The sequence below is a fragment of the Notolepis coatsorum genome (genome assembly GCF_963971535.1).
Source record: "Notolepis coatsorum genome assembly, chromosome: 10".
Classification (NCBI taxonomy): Eukaryota; Metazoa; Chordata; class Actinopteri; order Aulopiformes; family Paralepididae; genus Notolepis; species Notolepis coatsorum.
Window position 1 is genome coordinate 92,316,377 of NC_140174.1, and position 19,534 is coordinate 92,335,910.

At 42.6% G+C, this 19,534-nt stretch overlaps 2 protein-coding genes across 2 annotated transcripts in view; both read right to left on the reverse strand.

Moving 5' to 3' along the window:
- Positions 1-14,227, reverse strand: part of LOC311235631 (dynamin-1-like protein) — a gene marked incomplete at its 3' end in the record, with an annotated part of 75,385 nt that extends 61,158 nt beyond the window's left edge. Inside the window, 9 exon segments of the mRNA XM_084323096.1 lie at positions 1,730-1,850; positions 4,173-4,335; positions 9,690-9,776; positions 9,908-9,979; positions 10,102-10,148; positions 11,188-11,226; positions 12,401-12,542; positions 13,234-13,348; positions 14,088-14,227. Of these exon segments, the coding sequence (XP_084179222.1) occupies positions 1,730-1,850; positions 4,173-4,335; positions 9,690-9,776; positions 9,908-9,979; positions 10,102-10,148; positions 11,188-11,226; positions 12,401-12,542; positions 13,234-13,335 (773 nt within the window). The 5' untranslated portion in view covers positions 13,336-13,348; positions 14,088-14,227.
- A 779-nt stretch (positions 14,228-15,006) lies between these two features.
- ubl4a (ubiquitin like 4A) lies at positions 15,007-19,035 on the reverse strand. The gene is made up of 4 exons (XM_084322775.1): positions 18,858-19,035; positions 17,420-17,525; positions 16,526-16,734; positions 15,007-15,550 (listed from the first exon to the last, which is right to left on the reverse strand). Exons 1-4 carry the CDS (start codon positions 18,903-18,905, stop codon positions 15,443-15,445), a joined length of 471 nt encoding a protein of 156 aa, XP_084178901.1. The 5' UTR covers positions 18,906-19,035; the 3' UTR covers positions 15,007-15,442.
- Positions 19,036-19,534: the final 499 nt, after the last annotated feature.

Genomic DNA, 19,534 nt, shown 5'->3' on the forward strand with positions numbered 1-19,534 from the left:
CTATTAGGAGGGGGTGGGGGGGTTTGGACATTTACGGTGGCCAGTTTCGAATTGCAGCCTCCCGTAGGTGCTCTTTTAGAGTGGTTTTGAATGTGGGTAGGGATTCACATTCCTTTACAGCTTTGGGTAGGGCGTTCCACATTGATGTGGCATAATTGCGAAACGTGTTTAGTCCCTTGTTTGAGCCGTATCTGGGTTTAACATGATTTGTTGAGCTTCCTCTGGTGTTGTGGTCGTGGTATTCACTGACCTTTGGGAAGTATTTTGACATGTACATGGGTACCTTAGTCGTATAGTGTATCTTGTAGACCAGGCCCATTAAAGTTGCTGTACTTTGTCGTCTACTCTAAGCCATCCTAGGTTGTCAAAATGGGCAAGGGTGAGGTGGGTTCTAGGAGTAAGGTCAAGTAGTAGTCTGACCAGTTTGTTTTGTGATGTTTGTAATCTTGTTTTTAGCGCCTTTGAGGTGCTTTGGTACCATGAGGTGCAAGCATAGTCGTAGTACCCTTGAATGAGTGCTCCTGCCAGAGTCTTCAGGGTATTCTTGTTTACCAGAGAGGAGATCCGGTACAAGAATCTAGTTTGTTGGTTGACTTTTTTTATTACCTTGGATGCCATTTTGTCACAGGAAAGATTTGCCTCTAGGATGGACCCTAGGTATGTAATTTCATCTTTCCTTGTGACAATATTGTCACCCACTGTAACTGAGACGCCGTCGGTCTTGCTGAGTTTGTTATTTGATCGGAAGAGAATGGACTCTGTTTTACCCAGGTGTAATGATAGTTTGTTATCAGCGAGCCAGGTGCAGATTCTGCCGAGTTCTGAGCTGAGGGTTTTTTCAACCTGTAACTTGTTCTTGTCAGAGACCAGCAGGGCCTGAGTCGTCCGTGAACACGAACAAGTTGCAGTCACAAGCTGACGACATGTAATTGGCATACATTGTGTGTGTGTGTGCGTGTGTGTGTGTGTGTGTGTGTGTGTGTGTGTGTGTGTGTGTGTGTGTGTGTGTGTGTGTGTGTGTGTGTGTGTGTGTGTGTGTGTGTGTGTGTGTGTGTGTGTGTGTGTGTGTGTGTGTGTGTGTGTGTGTGTGTGTGTGTGTGTGTGTGTGTGTTCGCCACACTATGAGGCTATGCTAAATTACAGGTAATCTCTCAGTGTTGTGCGTGGGCTGAACGAACATCCGGCCCTTTGCGCAAGTTATATTTTGGGAAGGGGTGAACTTGGAGTTTTTAATTAAATTCTGCACACACAAAAAAGTTCTGCATGCGCGTTCCGTTGGTGGTTAACGTACCGTTGCATTCGTTTGGTACACAGCGTGTACTGAACCGAAGGTCCAGTACTGAAATGGTTCAGTACCGATACGTGTACCGTTACACCCCTACTGGCTACAACAATGACGGAAATGTATTCAAATAAAATAGTTGTCATTAACCAATGTGAAAAATATTCACGCCTTCAGGTCCTTGGCCTGCTGTCAGAGCGCACAGCAAAAGCCAGGTCCTAGTAGTATGTGAGATTAGCTGTGGGCAGATCCACAGACCCACAGACATGACCAAACGCATAATGCACTGGCTCTGCCTGCCAGACACAATAAAAGGATAAACACAACATACATTACAGTGGTAAATATATCTTGTAATATTTCATATTGTAAAAATAAAACACTGCCGGTCTAAAATACTCGTAGATTCACCACATTAGACCTTATTGATTTACTATTGTTACAAACCTGTTGACGACACCAATAATCCCCAGCTTGACTGGGATGACTCGACCCAGGAGAACCTCCAGCGCGTCTGTACCGGCGTCCATCAGGTCCAGTTTACTGACCACCAGCAGAGACCTACGGCCTACAGCGGACACACAGACACAGCGGTCGGTAATCTGGACAACTGTGTAAACAGATGTTAATCTTTTTTATCTTTTTCCCCCTCCTTTTTCCTCCGTTTTTCTCCCATCCCAATGTTAGTCGTTATGCCAATTCCCAATCCCCTTCCTGGTCGCTGCGCACCTACCCCCCACAGTCGGTCTGGGAGAGTGGAGGCTATCACGTGCTTCCTCCGACACACGTGTGGCCAATCTACCGCTTCTTTTCACCTGGCAGCGCGGACTCTCACTGAGAGGGTGTAACGTGTGGAAGGATCACACTACCCCCCTTAGATCCTATCCTCGCTGAGCAGGCGCCCCGACCGAACTGTAGGAGTCGCTGTTTACAACGACCAGGACCCACCCACCAGCTTTCCCACCCCTAACACTGCCAATTGTGTTAGTATGAACGACCAGCCAAGCTGATAGCAATGCCGAGAGCTGGGCTCGAACCCAGCGTCTCCTGCATTGGTGGCGAGCGCCTTGCCCACTACACCACCTAGCCGCCCCAACAGATGTTAATCTTAATCTCTGAGTTAAACAGGCATTTTTGGGCCATGTTGCCAATTTGCCAGAGTAATAATGCCAACTGCACCCCCCCCCCCCCCATTACAAATCTATTCTTTACAATATTCCATGTATGGCAGGCAGTATGGTGCCACAAACACATTGCCTCTATACTGTGTCTTGTCCTTTGCAGCTTCAATCCATAATTTACTTGGATCATCTAAACTCTGAGTATAAACGCATATTATTTAAGAGCTCTTGAAGGGTTTGATTTGTAGAGAAACAAGCTCTCTGTTCGCTCGTCAAAATACAGCTCTGTTTTCCTCCAGTGTTTACGAATATCACAAAGTAAGATAAGATAAGATATTCCTTTATTAAGGAATTATTATAAAACATAAATATAGGCAATAAAATTTTATCTGAATATAAAAATATGAGACAAAAATAAACAGTGTAAACAATAATTAATGCTGAGTGAGTATAGAAATATGAGAGAAATCAACAGTGTAAACAAAGGTTATATTATATGTTACAATAAATATATGCAATAAAGTATTTTAATCTGAATTTATACTTTGGAGTAAGAGTAAAAGTAAACAGTATACACAAGGTGCAATGTAAACAAACATTTTACAGCCTCAATGTATAACTCGTGTTTATCGGTCACATAAACCATTCATCAAAGGCTCAGACAATACATTTCAGAGTGAAAAAAACTCCTTCATCCACTAATTGCTATGCAGAAAGTCACTAGCAGGGTGGTAGCGTTTCAAGCAACAGATTGCGCCATACTGCGGATTATGCCTTTAAGCTTCCAAAAAGAAAAAAGGCCAATACCTTCAGCACAACGCTATTTAACCCTTTCACTATCACACTACAGAAGGTTAACCCTTTACTATCACACTACAGAGGGTTAACTGTCTGTAGTGCAGTGCTTCTCAAACTTTTTCTGTCAGGCCCCCCTTTGGCGGACCAACATATTTTGCCCCCCCCCCGCCCCAACAAAATAATCATGAAATGGGCCATGTTTAAATTTATTGAAATAACACCAATATCGTGACCTTTCAAATTGGCCCTATATTTTGTTTTCAGAGCTGTCATGGATGAAAAGCCAGCTTCACACAGATACTGTATGTGGTGCTGAATGGTATCAACACCTTAACTGCTGCATCATGAGATACTTGGTGGGCCATGAGATGAGATACTTGGTACTCAGCACCATACTCTGAAACTAGCTCTCTAGGTGGTATCAGATGAGATTTCAAAGAGTTCTTCCAAGAGTTTGGATGGAGATGTGTCAGGAAGCTTTGTCTCAATGTTGTCTGTAAAGGTTTTTTTTATCCAGAGTAACTTGGTGATCCTTTTCTGTGTTTTATTAAATAATGATTTTCAGATTTTGAGAAATGGTATTTTCATGGAGAACAGTGCAGCTGCAACAGATAGCACTTTAGTGATAATTTTCTGTAATAAAAAAAAACAAAAAAAAAAAATTATAAATCTCAAGGCCCCCCCCTGTCATGCCTCTGCGCCCCCCCTGGGGGGCGCGCCCCCCACTTTGAGAAACACTGCTGTAGTGTGATAGTAAAGGGTTAACGTTCTGTAGTGTGGTAGTGAAAGGGTTAACCCTTTGTCGTGTGGCAGTGAAAGGGTTAACCTTCTGTATTGTCGCAGTGAAAAAGGGTTAACCATTTGATAGTGCAGTAGTGAAAGGGTTAATACACGTGATGTAACAGTGATAAAAAAAAAGAGAGAAAGAAAGAAATTGACGTTAAGTGGTGTCGGTATCCAAGATGACCCACCATCGGGGTCGACGTCGCGGGCCAGTTTGAGTGCGTCAGAGGTGGCCAGGTCAGAGTTGGCAGGGGACACGGCCAGAATGAGACAGTTGGGATTGTTGATGAAAGACATAATCATCTCCTGTACTTGATTCTCTATGTCTTCTGGCTGGTCGCCGACAGGTACCTGGAGCAGCGGCCAAGAGCAACTTCATTAATAGGACCAATATTAATTTAACCCTTTCACTAACACACTACAGAAGGTTAACCATCTGTAGTGTGGTAGTGAAAGGGTTAACCTTCTGTAACGTGGTAGTGAAAGGTTAACCATCTGTAGTGTGGTAGTGAAAGGGTTACCCTTCTGTAGTGTGGTAGTGAAAGGCTAACCTTCCGTAGTGTGGTAGTGAAAGGGTTAACCCTTTGTAGTGTGGTAGTGAAAGGGTTAACCTTATGTAGTGTGGTAGTGAAAGGGTTAACCCTTTGTAGTGTGGTAGTGAAAGGGTTAACTTTCTGTAGTGAAAGGTTAACCTTCTGTTAGTATGGTAGCGAAAGGTTAACCTTCTGTATTGTGGTAGTGAAAGGTTTAACCTTCTGTAGTATGGTAGTGAACGGTTAACCTTCTGTAGTGTGGTAGTGAAAGGGTTAACCATTTGTTGTCTGGTAGTGAAAGGGTTAACCTTCTGTTAGTATGGTAGTGAAAGGTTAACCTTCTGTAGTGTGGTAGTGAAAGGTTTAACCTTATGTAGTATGGTAGTGAAAGGTTAACCTTCTGTAGTGTGGTAGTTAAAGGGTTAACCCTTTGTAGTGTGGTCGTGAAAGGGTTAACCATTTGTAGTGTGGTAGTGAAAGGGTTAACTTTCTGTAGTGTGGTAGTGAAAGCATTAACCCTTTATAGCGTGGTAGAGAAAGGGTTAACCTTCTGTAGTGTGTTAGTGAAAGGTTAACCTTCTGTAGTGTGGTAGTGAAAGGTTAACCTTCTGTAGTGTGGTAGTGAAAGCGTTAACCCTTTGTAGCGTGGTTGTGAAAGGGTTAACCTTCTGTAGTGTGGCAGTGAAAGGGTTAACCTTCTGTAGTGTGAAAGTGTTGACCATTTGTAGTGTGGTAGTGAAAGGGTTAACCTTATGTAGTGTGGTAGTGAAAGGGTTAACCTTCTGTAGTGTGGTAGTGAAAGCGTTAACCTTATGTAGTATGGTAGTGAAAGGTTAACCTTCTGTAGTGTGGTAGTTAAAGGGTTAACCCTTTGTAGTGTGGTAGTGAAAGGGTTAACCATTTGTAGTGTGGTAGTGAAAGGGTTAACTTTCTGTAGTGTGGTAGTGAAAGCATTAACCCTTTATAGCGTGGTAGAGAAAGGGTTAACCTTCTGTAGTGTGGTAGTGAAAGGTTAACCTTCTGTAGTGTGGTAGTGAAAGGTTAACCTTCTGTAGTGTGGTAGTGAAAGCGTTAACCCTTTGTAGCGTGGTTGTGAAAGGGTTAACCTTCTGTAGTGTGGCAGTGAAAGGGTTAACCTTATGTAGTGTGAAAGTGTTAACCCTTTGTAGTGTGGTAGTGAAAGGGTTAACCTTATGTAGTGTGGTAGTGAAAGGGTTAACCTTCTGTAGTGTGGTAGTGAAAGCGTTAAAGCCCAACATCCAGGTTAAACCCTACTGATCAATTATGGGTAGTTTACATCATTGGTATATAATTTCATTATTTATTTTTTTCCATTTGACACCGGAAATGCCACTCCGAAAGAGTTAAAAAGGTCCACGCACGAATAACATGCACGCGCGAATCAAAAAAGCGTATCAAACGCCGACGTCACTACAGGTGCATATTAATGAGCCGAATCTAAAAGCTTATCAGACGCTAGCACGGCCGTGACGTCACTTCAGGAAACGTATGCCTTGCCCGTCCGGGTCATAGTACTACTCGATATATGGCGCTGGCTAACGTTAGCATTATGTCTACTGTCGTGAACCATTTGAGATCGGGGCATGTAGATCAATGGTGGCCCACTCGGTGCATCACAGTTAGCCTATAGCTCCGCCGTCCCTGCTACAGTCGGGACCACTACACTGACGTTAGCCTATAGCTCCGCCGTCCCTGCGGGTGGTTCTCTCCTCTTTGTGTGCCCCCGTCCTCGCGGGTGTCCTGCGCAGGAGCTTGTGGACACGACAACAGCGGCGGCCGTAGGGTGTTTGAGCCTGTAGCGTTAGTTAGCTCATAGCTATCGTGTACCACTAGCCTTTACGGGCTCGAGCACCCTACGGCTGCCTCCGTTGTCGCGTCCATGGGCCCCCCGGCAGGGTACCCGTGGGGACGGGGTGTACAGAGAGGAGAGAACTATTTTGGGTCGGCCGTTCATGCCGGCCAGCGAGCCGGATGTCGGGATATGTTGTTAGCACAATAGCTACCAAGCTAAGCTATGTTAGCTACTAACGTTATAAACACAATATGTACAACGACACAATGATTTACATTATTACAAATATGGTAACGTGGTTGTGGCTTTTACAAATAGTGGTTAGCTTTAGAGATGGATGGCTATAATCACGGAGCAATAGTGTTAGGTGAAACAGATACATTTTCATTCGGCTAGTAGTAGCAAGGCTCTCAGTGCCTGCCACTAGCTGTGTGTGACTCTCAGCGCCCCCTGGTGAGCCCCCTGGTGCCCTGCACCTGTTGTGACGAGATCATTTCGATTACACACGCACGTTATGAACCATTGATTAAAATATCCATGTGCGTGGTGATTGTGTTGGGCAGACAAAATGTTTGATAAACACGCTAAACCTGGGTCAATTTCAATACTTTTTTTTCCTTCTTCATGAAAGTCACCGTTGGCCTAGTCCACATTGTTTATTGAACAAAAATACAACGTGAAGGTTGGCCTTTAACCATTTGTAGTGTGTTAGTGAAAGTGTTAACCATTTGTAGTGTGTTAGTGAAAGGGTTAACCTTCTGCAGTGTGGTAGTGAAAGGGTTAACCTTCTGTAGTGTGGTAGTGAAAGTGTTAATCATTTGTAGTGTAGTAGTGAAAGGGTTAACCTTCTCTAGTGTGGTAGTGAAAGGGTTAACCCTTTGTAGTGTGGTAGTGAAAGGATTAACCTTCTGTAGTGTGGTAGTGAAAGGGTTAACCTTCTTTAGTGTGGTAGTGAAAGGGTTAACCCTTTGTAGTGTGGTTTGATTGATTGATTGAAAACTTTATTAACAGATTGCAGAATGGGTACAGTACAGTACAGCTCAATACATACAATTGTTAAGGGGATGCAGACCAGAGAAAGACTTTCATCTTGTTTACATCAGGGTCCCCCATTTTCAATTCATCATAACATATATGACATACATGACATACAGATAGACAGTACTGCTACATCTATACATTTATGACATATCAGATTTGCAAATACAGTACTGTTTGTGATACCAAAAGAGTCCAGAAAAGAGAGTATATACATTTTACGTAGAAACTGTACATTGGAGGGTAGGTGGGGGGTGGGTACTGTACATTGGAGGAGGTTGGGTGGGTGGGGTGGGACACTGTACACCTGTACAAGCAAAACTGTACATTGGAATATTGACAAAACCATACTTGGTCATTTACTGTACATTGGGTTGGGTTGGGACATTTACAGGGGCCAGTTTCGAATTGCAGTCTCCCGTAGGTGTTCTTTGAGAGTGTTTTTGAAAGTGGGTAGTGATTCACATTCCTTTACAGCTTTGGGTAGGGCGTTCCACATTGATGTGGTCATAATTGCGAAACGTGTTTAGTCCCTTGTTTGAGCCGAATCTGGGTTTAACATGATTTGTGGAGCTCCCTCTGGTGTTGTGATCGTGGTATTCACTGACCTTTGGGAAGTATTTTGACATGTACATGGGTACCTTGGTCGTGTAGTGAATATTGTAGACCAGGCCCATTGCAAGTTGCTGTACTCTGTCGTCTACTCTAAGCCATCCTAGTTTGTCAAAGTGGGCAGGGGTGAGGTGGGTTCTAGGAGTAAGGTCAAGCAGTAGTCTGACCAGTTTGTTTTGAGATGTTTGTAATTTTGTTTTTAGCGCCTTTGAGGTGCTTTGGTACCATGAGGTGCAAGCATAGTCGTAGTACCCTTGAATGAGTGCTCCTGCCAGAGTCTTCAGGGTATTCTTGTTTACCAGTGAGGAGATCCGGTACAAGAATAGAGTTCGTTGGTTGACTTTTTTTTATTACATTGGATGCCATTTTGTCACAGGAAAGATTTGCCTCTAGGATGGAGCTCAGGTAGGTAATTTCGTCTTTCCTTGTGACAATATTGTCACCCACTGTAACTGAGAAGCCGTCGGTCTTGCTGAGTTTGTTATTTGAACCGAAGAGAATGGACTCTGTTTTGCCCATGTGTAATGATAGTTTGTCAGCGAGCCATATGCAGATTTTGCCTAGTTCCGAGCTGAGGGTTTTTTCAACCTGTAACTTGTTCTTGTCAGAGACCAGCAGGGCTGAGTCGTCCGCAAACAGGAACAAGTTGCAGTCACAAGCTGACGACATGTCATTTGCATAAATTAGGAACAGTAGTGGACCTAGTATGCTTCCTTGTGGAACACCACAGTGAGTGAGTAGTGAGTGTTAACCTTCTGTTGTGTGGTAGTGAAAGGGTTAACCTTCTTTAGTGTGGTAGTGAAAGGGTTAACCTTCTGTAGTGTGGTAGTGAGTGTTAACCTTCTGTTGTGTGGTAGTGAAAGGGTTAACCTTCTGTAGTGTGGTAGTGAAAGGGTTAAAGCGGCACTTTACAAAAAAACAACAATGTAGATTTATTTTGCACATAATCTCACACACATCCAAAAACTCACAGTGTTGCCATTTAGTTGAACAGTTATTGAGAGTAAATTAGTTTGAATATGGCCACCGGCGGACATTGAATCCTTGTGTTGTGTTCATTACAGCTCAATGTAATAATAAAGTAGCAGTCCCTATAAGACAAGGTATTGCAATTTCATCTACATCATTTCATGGTGCTATAATTAAGACAATGAAATTAATGAGATAGACCACTGCACTTCCGTGTTACATTGAGCTCATGGAGGAGAGAGCGGGGGGAGAAAATTAATGAATGTGGATGAGAGCCTTGATATTAAGTGGTTGTAGCTACGGCTGTGGGGGGCGGGAGACATGATCCAATAGACTTTTATACGCCCGAGTCTCCTGAATACGTTGTGACCAGTCCCAAGTCAATCGGCACTCTCTCTCCCATGATTTCAGAATACCGGAAGTGTTGCCGTGGTCTATTCAATGTCGCTGGTGACATCCCTGGTGGCCATATTTAAAGTAATTGACTCTCAATAACTGTCAAACTAAATGAACATGTGCAAAACCGTTTAGAGTTTTTGGATGTGTGTGAGATTATGTGCATTGTTTATTTGGTGAAGTGCCCCTTTAAGCACTGGCTGGAATGGAATGTGGAATGATTATTATTATTATTATATGATCATTCACGTAAAACTTGAATTTACACAGTAATGCTTTAATTAACACTGTGTGAAACTGTGACGTCGCTCTTTTAACATCGTCAAGTGGCCACACTCACTTACCTTAGTGATTCCGGGTAGGTCGACCAACGTCAGATTGAGGACTTTAGGAGAGAAGATCTTCAGATAAATGGGTTCAGGACTGATTCCCTGGAGAGACCATGGGGAAGGAGAAGAAGAGAGTGTAGAAGGGATAATAATGCAAGCCGGGGGATTCCGACGAGAGGGTTATAATCAAAGAAACGGCAGGCGTATCTCTATCCTATCATGTTCCCCCTTACCTTGTTATCACCAGAACTGCGCTCTGTCTCCGCTTCAATCTCCTTGCGTATTTCCTGAAAATCTGTAAAGATCTTTCACACGGGGAGGGGGGGGGGGGGGGGTGACTCGTCAGCAAAGAGCATCTCATAAAGCACGACATACTGATAAGAGACGCTCGTCGTTTGAATTCAGCGGATGATAAGCATAACGTTACCTCGTTCTTGCGGTGTAGAAAGGTCCCCCATTCGTCTGCTTTGATACCTGTAGAAGAATCGGCGTCAGACATTTCTGTCAAAGACGTCTCCAAGATATAGAACAGCCAAAAAAACTAAAGACAAGGGAAGGGAGATCATGAACCAGAGATTATGGAGTGACGGCGTGAAGTTGGCTTTTTGTACAGAAACAAAACCTATTTTCCTATGCTTAGCAGAAGGAGGGTTGTTGAAGATATGTTTTGGATTAGGGAGACATAGATTATAGACATGCTGCTGCTTCCACTCTAAAACCTCTGGACTCAGTAAATCATTCTGCTCTTAGATTCATCACTGGTGACAATTATGGTGCCCAATCATTGTATCCTGTATGATAATAATAATAATATTAATACTTCGTTTTATATAGCGGGTGTGGTGGTCCTCTCTGGCAGAGAGACGTGACTTGTATTGGTATCTGTGTCTGTATAAAGCCATTATTGATGATCTTCCACCCTACATCACTTCAATACTGACCTGGACCTTATCATACTCACTCTGGTGATTGGTTTACGCTTAAGGTCCCCAGAGTTTGCACTGAATTAGGAAAATCTGCTGTTGTTGTTTTTGTATCATGTATTGCTCCTCTCGACATCATTGTAAATGAGAGCCTGCTCTCAATGATCTTTCGAGATTCAATACAAATTGAATGCAAATGAGAATGTAAACTGAAAATAGGACACACGTCACACACGCAAAAGTGGACAGGAAAGGACCAGACAGTAGTGAGGAAAAACAATGAGTCATGAGATGGAGCACTGGGAAATGTATCAGGCTACGTTCACACTGCAGGCCCAAATGTTTTTGCTCATATGTGACTGAGATCCGTTTTCTTCATGACAGTGTGAACAGCACAAATCACATGGAATCTATATGGAATCTGATCTTTTCAATTATGATTTGGGCCACTTTCATATGTGGTCCTAAATCAGATACAGGTCAGATTTGTTTGCAATAAATCAGAATTGAGAACCAAGGCGTGCAGTGTGAACGTAGCCTTAGATGATTGATTAGACACGTCCATGCAGAGAAGCAACAGAAAGTGAGACCTGGATAGCTGCTATGGGAGTTTTGTTTCACCCCATTCCCTGGAAGATGCGATGAAGAGGAAAATAGAACACGTTAGTAAAAAGAAAGAGACGCTCTGATAGACAGAATCTCAGAGCTGTGGGTTCATCCATGGGCTCCAGATTCAAGGGGGATCTTAAATTTACATTTTTCTCACTAGTCTTTTTTCATATTTTTCTCATATTTCTATATTCAGAGTTAATTATATTGTTTACACACAGTTTCTTTTTTCTCATATTTTTCTATATTCAGATCTAATTTTATTGCCAATATTTATGTCTCTCTACTATTACGCTGCCCATACCTGTACCTCCCCTCCCCCCTCCCCATGATGCTATGGCACCTGAATTTCCCCAAGGGGATCAATAGCGAGGTGTAGTCTGATGTCAAATTGGACTGCCCGCGCGGTCCACCCGTTTAGGGATTTATCATTGGGAAAATGGATTATCGGCTACTGTAATAATTATGCCTCATGAACATTGGCAAGCTTTCCATTTTTGCACAAAATGAGTTCCCTTCTATCACTAACATTATTGTTTAAGCATTTTTGGTTTAAATAAAAGTTGACGTAATTATTTTATGATTAATTGCGAATATTTTCATATTGAGCTATAGATTGTGGATGAATACGCACAGAAAGGTACAACATGCAAATGTTCATGCTTTATTTGTTTTAAACAAGATGATTTAGAAATGGGCAATGGGGAAATACATTGCGATTTCAAGCGAAGTGGACCGGCCAGAAACAACAATGACGTAACCACTACACCTCCCTATTATGTACTCAACACTGCAGCACTCAAGTTCCAACACTTTGATGAACATTGTTGCTCAGCTGAAAGAGTTGTACCCTTCCTGCTGACCTGTTGCACAGAACTTGTAAGTCGCTTTGGATAAAAGCGTCAGCTATGTACACATGTAAATGTAATGTACTAAGAGTGTGTCGTTAACATTTCAGAAATCACAGCAAAGTCACTTGATTTTCTGCCTTTCTTTTGGCACATTGAAAGATGTTAGATCTCTCTAAAGGTGAAAAATGGATTCTATCTCAATAATTTTTGTCCAGTGACCCCCAATGGTCTACGTTTATAGTGTTCCAGTAAAAGTAAGAGATGGTATTTCATTGTTCAGACTCCCTATCAGCAGTGAAAAGGTGGCTATCGATGCACCGCTACAATCTGCACCTCGACATACCATTTTCCACTTGCTTCCTCTCCTGCAGTGGAGACACATTAACAAGCTGTAACACCAGGGGTCGCCTTGTCACTATTCCTGATCCCCGAGGCAAGAAGTCCCGTCCAACCAGGCTCTCCAACACCGAGCTTTTTCCACTGCTCTGTTGATGCAAATAATGAGAACATTTCAGGAGAAGTTGCAGTGGGTGTTACGATCGGTCATGTTTTTGTTTACTCTGTAGCCCACACCCAAACAGTAACTAAAAACGTGTTGTATCTTAATTTCTCCTTGCATTATTCCCATACATCAGTGTTTCTTATGCAACGGTTGTGACAACGTCACCTCAAACTTCGATGCCCCGATGCACCGCAGGCAGCAACACAGACCGCTATACCAAGAGGTGAATTCACTACTTCGCAACGTGTCTATCTGTCTTTGAGGATGTGAGAGTGAGTTTAACCCATAGCACCGCTACTCACCCCAGCCCTTCTTGACTGCGCTTCACGATACCATCCGTTACACTCACCCTCTCAAACTCACTCCACTCCACCCAAGGCACTTCGATGCCCCGAGTGGGAGTCGAACCCCGGTCTCCCACACCGCAAGCAACAACACAGACCGCTATACCAAGAGGTGAATCCACTACTTCGCAACGTGTCTATCTGTCTTTGAGGATGTGAGAGTGAGTTTAACCCATAGCACCGCTACTCACCCCAGCCCTTCTTGACTGCGCTTCACGATACCATCCGTTACACTTATACTATGGCTGAGGCCCAAAGCGGGTCATGGGCCTGGGTCCCGGGGGGGTCCTGGACTCAAAACTGAATACTGATGATTCTCCAGTCACTGACCTGTGATCCAACCACCACTATCTGAGGGAGCTGGATGACGTCAGCCCCTACTGTCAGGAAGACCTCCTGCAGGCGGTTGATGATGGGGATTAGAGTCTCCATCCCTCTGCTACGACTGGACAATGGACACACATGGATATGTTGGCAAGGGAGAGCAAGACATGACAGGAATAGACTTAGCCTAAATAATTTATTAATAAATTGGTACACCACACACTAGTATGTGTTATGCAACCGAAATAAAAACAAGTACATCCAACGGACCCCATGGAGGGGAAAATAGGACTGACTGAATGAATGAATACTTTATTTAACAGATTGCAGAATGGGTACAATACAGTACGGCTCAATACACACAATTGTTAAGGGGATGCAGACCAGAGAAAGACGTTTGTCTTGTTTACATCAGGGTCCCCCATTTTCAATTCATAGTGATTGTGGACGTGGACTGACTATTATTTCTATTATAAACGAGTGAAACAACACAAACGTGGACAGTCTGTTTTGGTTGTCTTGCATTTCTCTAAAGTTCATCATGATCAGGGTGGCGTCGCTGCGCTGAGGGGCTGAGTGGTGCTGATGATGGGGATTAACGCCCAGGCGGGACTCGATACCCCGACCTATTTATTACTGTCTGTATCCCACTACAAATGCAACGGTTATGAGCTAACGTAAAACTCGGGATATCAAACCTTGTATTTTGATAACGTTTGCACGGTGATGCACTAACAGCTCTATAGCTATAACGTTAGCTGACCGCTATATATCTGTAAAAATGGGGAGTAGAGATGGTGATGCTACTACTAGCAACCGCTTTCTGAGCTGGATGGCAACGAGCTCCCATCCGACCTTACCCGTGGACACGGTGAAGACTTCCTTCTTATCCAACGAGACTGTGGCCGTCACTTCATGCTTTGGAGAAAATTGCTTATTCCAAATATATATATATAAAATCCCTTTTAAAACGATGTATAATGAACTGTCAGAATTTAGCAACAGGGAGGCAGCATCATCACCGGTTGTTGTGATGCTGTGGAGTCATTGAAAAGTAGGCGGTGCCGGTGTCGTTCCTACGAATGTGGTTGGTCATCAAATATGAATAGCAGATGTTGCCTTCTGCTGATTGGTTGAAACCATAATCATTCATCAATTTGACGCCACCCTTCAAGTACTTTCCCTCAACCCCCCCCCCAATGTACAGTAAATGACCAAGTATAGTCTTGTCAATATTCCAATGTAGTTTTGCTTGTTCAGTTGTACAGTGTCCCACACCCAACCTCCTCCAATGTACAGTTTCTATGTCAACTGTATATACTCTCTTTTCTGGACTCTTTTCGCATCACAAACAGTACTGTATTTGCAAATCTGGTATGTCATAAATGTATAGATGTAGCAGTACTGTCTATCTGTATGTCATGTATGTCATATATGTTATGATGAATTAAAAATGGGGGACCCTGATGTAAACAAGACGAAAGTCTTTCTCTGGTCTGCATCCCCTTAACAATTGTATGTATTGGGCTGTACTGTACTGTACCCATTCTGCAATCTGTTAATAAAATGTTCAATCAATCAATCAAGCGTGTATCCGAATGACTTGATCTTCACGGTTCATGTAAATTACTCTATTAGTGCATTTCCCTTAAATTATGGAAAGGCAAATTATGGAAGAAGTGGTAATTCCATGTACAAATAAATAAATGATATAAAAATGCAAGGCCAGGATTCATTGATCATGCACACCAATTACATTAGGAAAGACACAAATAATTTCCCTTGTTTGTTTTAATGCTTGTATATAAACACAGTATTTACAAATCATACAATGATTACCAGTAAGTTATGAAATAAAACAGGCATTACCTTCTCACAGTCAACCCAAAACACTCAGTCATCATCCAACAGACATTACTAATAATAAATAAAATCCACCCAACATAAGTCAGTGTTCCCCTAAGAGCTGTAGCGGCCTGGGATTAGGTGAAACCAGGTATTCTTTTGTATTTTAAGTCTGATTTGATCAAGTCTAACGTCATTGTTTCAACAGGCGCGACAGCGGAAAAGCAAACGGAGGCCAAGTTACCTTATCCAGATCCTACTGAACTCAGCCACTCATAAGCCCAATCCTGTGACACCACGCCCCACTCGCTAAACACTGACCCCATTCTCACTGACAATCACAGAATTAGTATTGGTTTGAGGCAGATTCTCAGTCCATGTAAGACGTGTCCATGCCTTCGCTGTCTGGGTGAAGCAGTCGTCCAGCCAGGCGCTCGATGTCATCAAGGCTGAGTTGCCGGAGTGACCGCTCATAGTCCTTGCAAAAGAGTGAGAAGTCATTAGCAGCTTGAACATTTTAATAAAAAGGCAAAGTATATATATATAACATATGTATAACCTCATTTTGTATAGAGTTTGGTCTTTATTCTTTAACTTTTTTTTACTGTATGAAGCACAATTTCAGGAGGGTCACACAGAACCAAGCACTTCACTGTAATGTACCTTATATATGACAAATAACACTTTTTACATGCATATTCAATTCAATCTATATATCATTATTGTTGTGTCCTGGGAGATATTACTGAAATAAAGTAGCCTATGTTTTGATGGGGCAATTCAAAAGTAACTACCGTAATTCCTCTAATAGTAACCGGTATTCAATTAAAAACCGGGTCTCTATTAATGACCGGGTGCACTGTTGAGCTAAGCAATTATAAGCCGGCCTCCTAATACAAGCCGGGTTTCATGTATATTAGTTATTGTTGTATGCTGGCCTGGCTGTGCAGTAAATACCATATAATGGTATGGTGTTAATGTTTACCAAGAGAGTAAGCCTACCTCAGAATTGTATAAAACGAAGTTATTATTATTATTATTATTATTATTATACCAGTATTGTGATTGCACTATTTTACTTTATTTAACTTTTTTTGACCACCTGTAATTGCACTGTTTACTACCGTATTTCATACAGTACTTGCTTGGTTTCAATAAATGAACCCAGTCCATTTTACTGGGTTCAAACTGACAAAATGTTGATTTATTCATTATGATCTGTTTGAAAATTAGAAATATAGGCCTCTCTCTTATACATGCCTCCTCCTAATACAAGCCTGGTATCCGCTACAGTTGAAACAAATACAAGCCGGGGTTACTATTAGAGGAATTACGGTACTTAGACAATGTAGATCTTCTGAAATAACAGAAAAGGTGTTCGAAGACAACAGTATTCCTTGGCATCTAAAAATGACGCACGGCAGCTAATTTGGCTCCTTTTTTGTTGGAATACCTTGATGAGCTGCTCCTGAACTTTAGCTGCGTCTGTGGGACTGAAGTGCTTAGCGAGGACAGTGGACAGAGTCTGCCACACTGCTCCCAGAGGAGTCATGCTGCTGCTGCTCGCCATGCCCCCGGCGCCATTCTTCTCGCCCGCTGGACGGACCACCAGGTTCAACTTGGCCTCTGGCCCGATGGAGTAATCACTCAATCTGTGTTCATCTGGACAGTGGAGAAAAAGTAAATGGTAAATAAAATGGTAAATGGTGCATTTATATAGCGCTTTTATCCAAAGCGCTTTACAATATTTGTTCCTCACATTTTACCCATTCACACACCGATGGCGGAGGCAACCACGCAAGGTGCCAACCTGCACATCGGGAGCAATTAGGGGTTAAGTGTCTTGCTCAAGGACACTTCGACACGCTGCCTGGGAGGAGGGGAAATGGAACCGGGAACCTTCCGACTACCAGACGACCGCTCTACCTCCTGAGCCAAATAGTAGACGACAGTCTAAATACAACCCTGCGAGCGTGTATGAACACGCCCTTTACAACGTATGCTCCACATTCACACACAACGACGGGCGGAGGACTTGGATAAGGTAACTCATCGGGAGCAGTTAGGGGTGTCTTCCTCAAGGACACCTCCGATGTGCTGCCGCGAGGAGCCGGAATCTAACCGGGAACCTTCCGATTACCAGGCGACCGCTCTACCTCTTGAGCTACTGTCTCCCCCCTATGAACTTCCTTTACAAGTATGTTGGAACAGTCACTGCATTTGATATTATTATTTTAGAAAGTTTGTTTAAGCACTGTGCACACAATTGGCAAAGTTTTAAAACCCTTTGGAGTAAGTGTGCGGGCGCTATGTTTTCTCTCTCCATTGATAACGTTTTAAAACCCACCTGCAAGAGCTTTCCCTTTATAGAGCAATCGCTGCTGATTCGCTGGTATGTTAAGACGTTCAGACACAAGCTCCTTCACTGTGGAGACCTTTTCATCTTCAGTCACCTGGAAGGTCAGAAACATTCAAATTAACTCACTAAGTAACCAACAGTGAGTGAGCATTAAAAGGAACATGCCAACATTACAGGAAATGCGCTTACTGTCTTCTGTCAGACAAGAAGATAAGATACCAATTTCCTCTTTGTGTGTTTAGTAGAAAGCTATCCAGCTGCAAGCTAGCTTAGCACAAATTAATGGAAGCGGATACAGACCACTAGCCTAGCTGTTGGCCAAAAACACCTCTCCCAGAGTTTTAAGATAGACTATTGGTATCCGCTGCCATTCATTTGTGCTAAACTAGGCTAGACTACCCTGCTTTTTGATATGCTAAACTAGGCTAGCTTGCAGCCAGATAGCTTTCTAATTAACGCACAGAGAGGAAATTTCAAATTGGTATCCATCTTTTTGTCTGACTCTGGAGAAGATGGTAAGCATGTTTCCCACAATGTTGCCATGTTCCATTAAGGTGCACTATGGTGTTTGGGGAGAGAAGTGTGTTTAGATTTGAAGAGCCTGTACTTAGTTTACAAAACAGTCTACAAGCCTTTTGGTTGACTATGGCATAAGAGTCTTATGCCATAGTCAACCAAAACAAAAACATCTTAAGGCACTTAACTAAACATAAGCCTAGATTTTCTTAAATAGTTAATGTGTCTAGTGCCATAGTACAAGTATTTATAGGCATGAATCTTTTGGCAATTGGATTTTGTTTCTTCATTGAGCACTTATCCTTATCAATAGGGCACACATATCTTGTGTTTTGTATAAATACCAAGGACCCAATTTCCCTCGAAGGATTTTATTTTATTCAGTTGTGAAAATATTCCATCTAACCGTTAATTATCTTATCAGAGTTGCTAAATATTCTTCCAAAACTAGTGTACACTAAAAATGGGCACTTCGCCGAGGGAAAAAAACATTTGCACACCTCACACATGTCCCACAAACTCAAACAATTTTGCACATTTAGTTTGCAGTTATTGTGAGTTAATAAGTCTTACAGCGATTTCATCAGAGGACACTGAATCTTGCTTTTGTGTGTTGAAAATGGTATTCTGCATTGCTCATCATAGAGACAATGAATACAAGAAGAAGTACAAGGCAAAAAGCGATGTGAGCCTAAAACAGACCCCCACTCAATGTGTTCTGTATCAGGTTTGACAAGCTAAAACTAAGTGTTAAACTCAATAAGTCGTTTTAAATACTTTTAAAGACACAGCAGGGCGGATCCCGAACGTCAGGCCAGACTGTAGTCAGAGAAGGCAAACTAACGAGCTAACAGCTAACTAACCGCTACCGTACAAGCTAGCTAGCTTAGCATTGGTGAATTGCGCTTACCTGTACATTACATTCCTTTCCTTGAAGCGGCTTCACAGTGAGAATCATGTTGATAATCTACTAAAAACGAGAAACAGCTGTTCAACGTTAGGTTTAAAAACGGAACAGGGGAAACCAAAACAAGGCGTTAGTCGCCTCTCAGTACAGTCTTATGTTTCTTCCCATAGACCACCGCAACACTTCCGGTATTTTGAGTTCATGGGAGCGAGTTGGGGGCGGGGGTAAAGGGAGCGCGTTTGATTGATTGATTGAAAACTTTATTAACAGATTGCAGAATGGGTACAATACAGTACAGCTCAATACACACAATTGTTAAGGGGATGCAGACCAGAGAAAGACTTTCGTCTTGTTTACATCAGGGTCCCCCATTTTCAATTCATCAGGAAATGAATGTTGATTAGATTAGCATATGGCTCGCTGATAACAAACTATCATTACACATGGGCAAAACAGAGTCCATTCTCTTCGGTTCAAATAACAAACTCAGCAAGACCGACGGCTTCTCAGTTACAGTGGGTGACAATATTGTCACAAGGAAAGACAAAATTACCTACCTGGGTTCCATCCTAGAGGCAAATCTTTCCTGTGACAAAATGGCATCCAATGTAATAAAAAAAGTCAACCAACGAACTAGATTCTTGTACCGGATCTCCTTTCTGGTAAACAAGAATACCAGG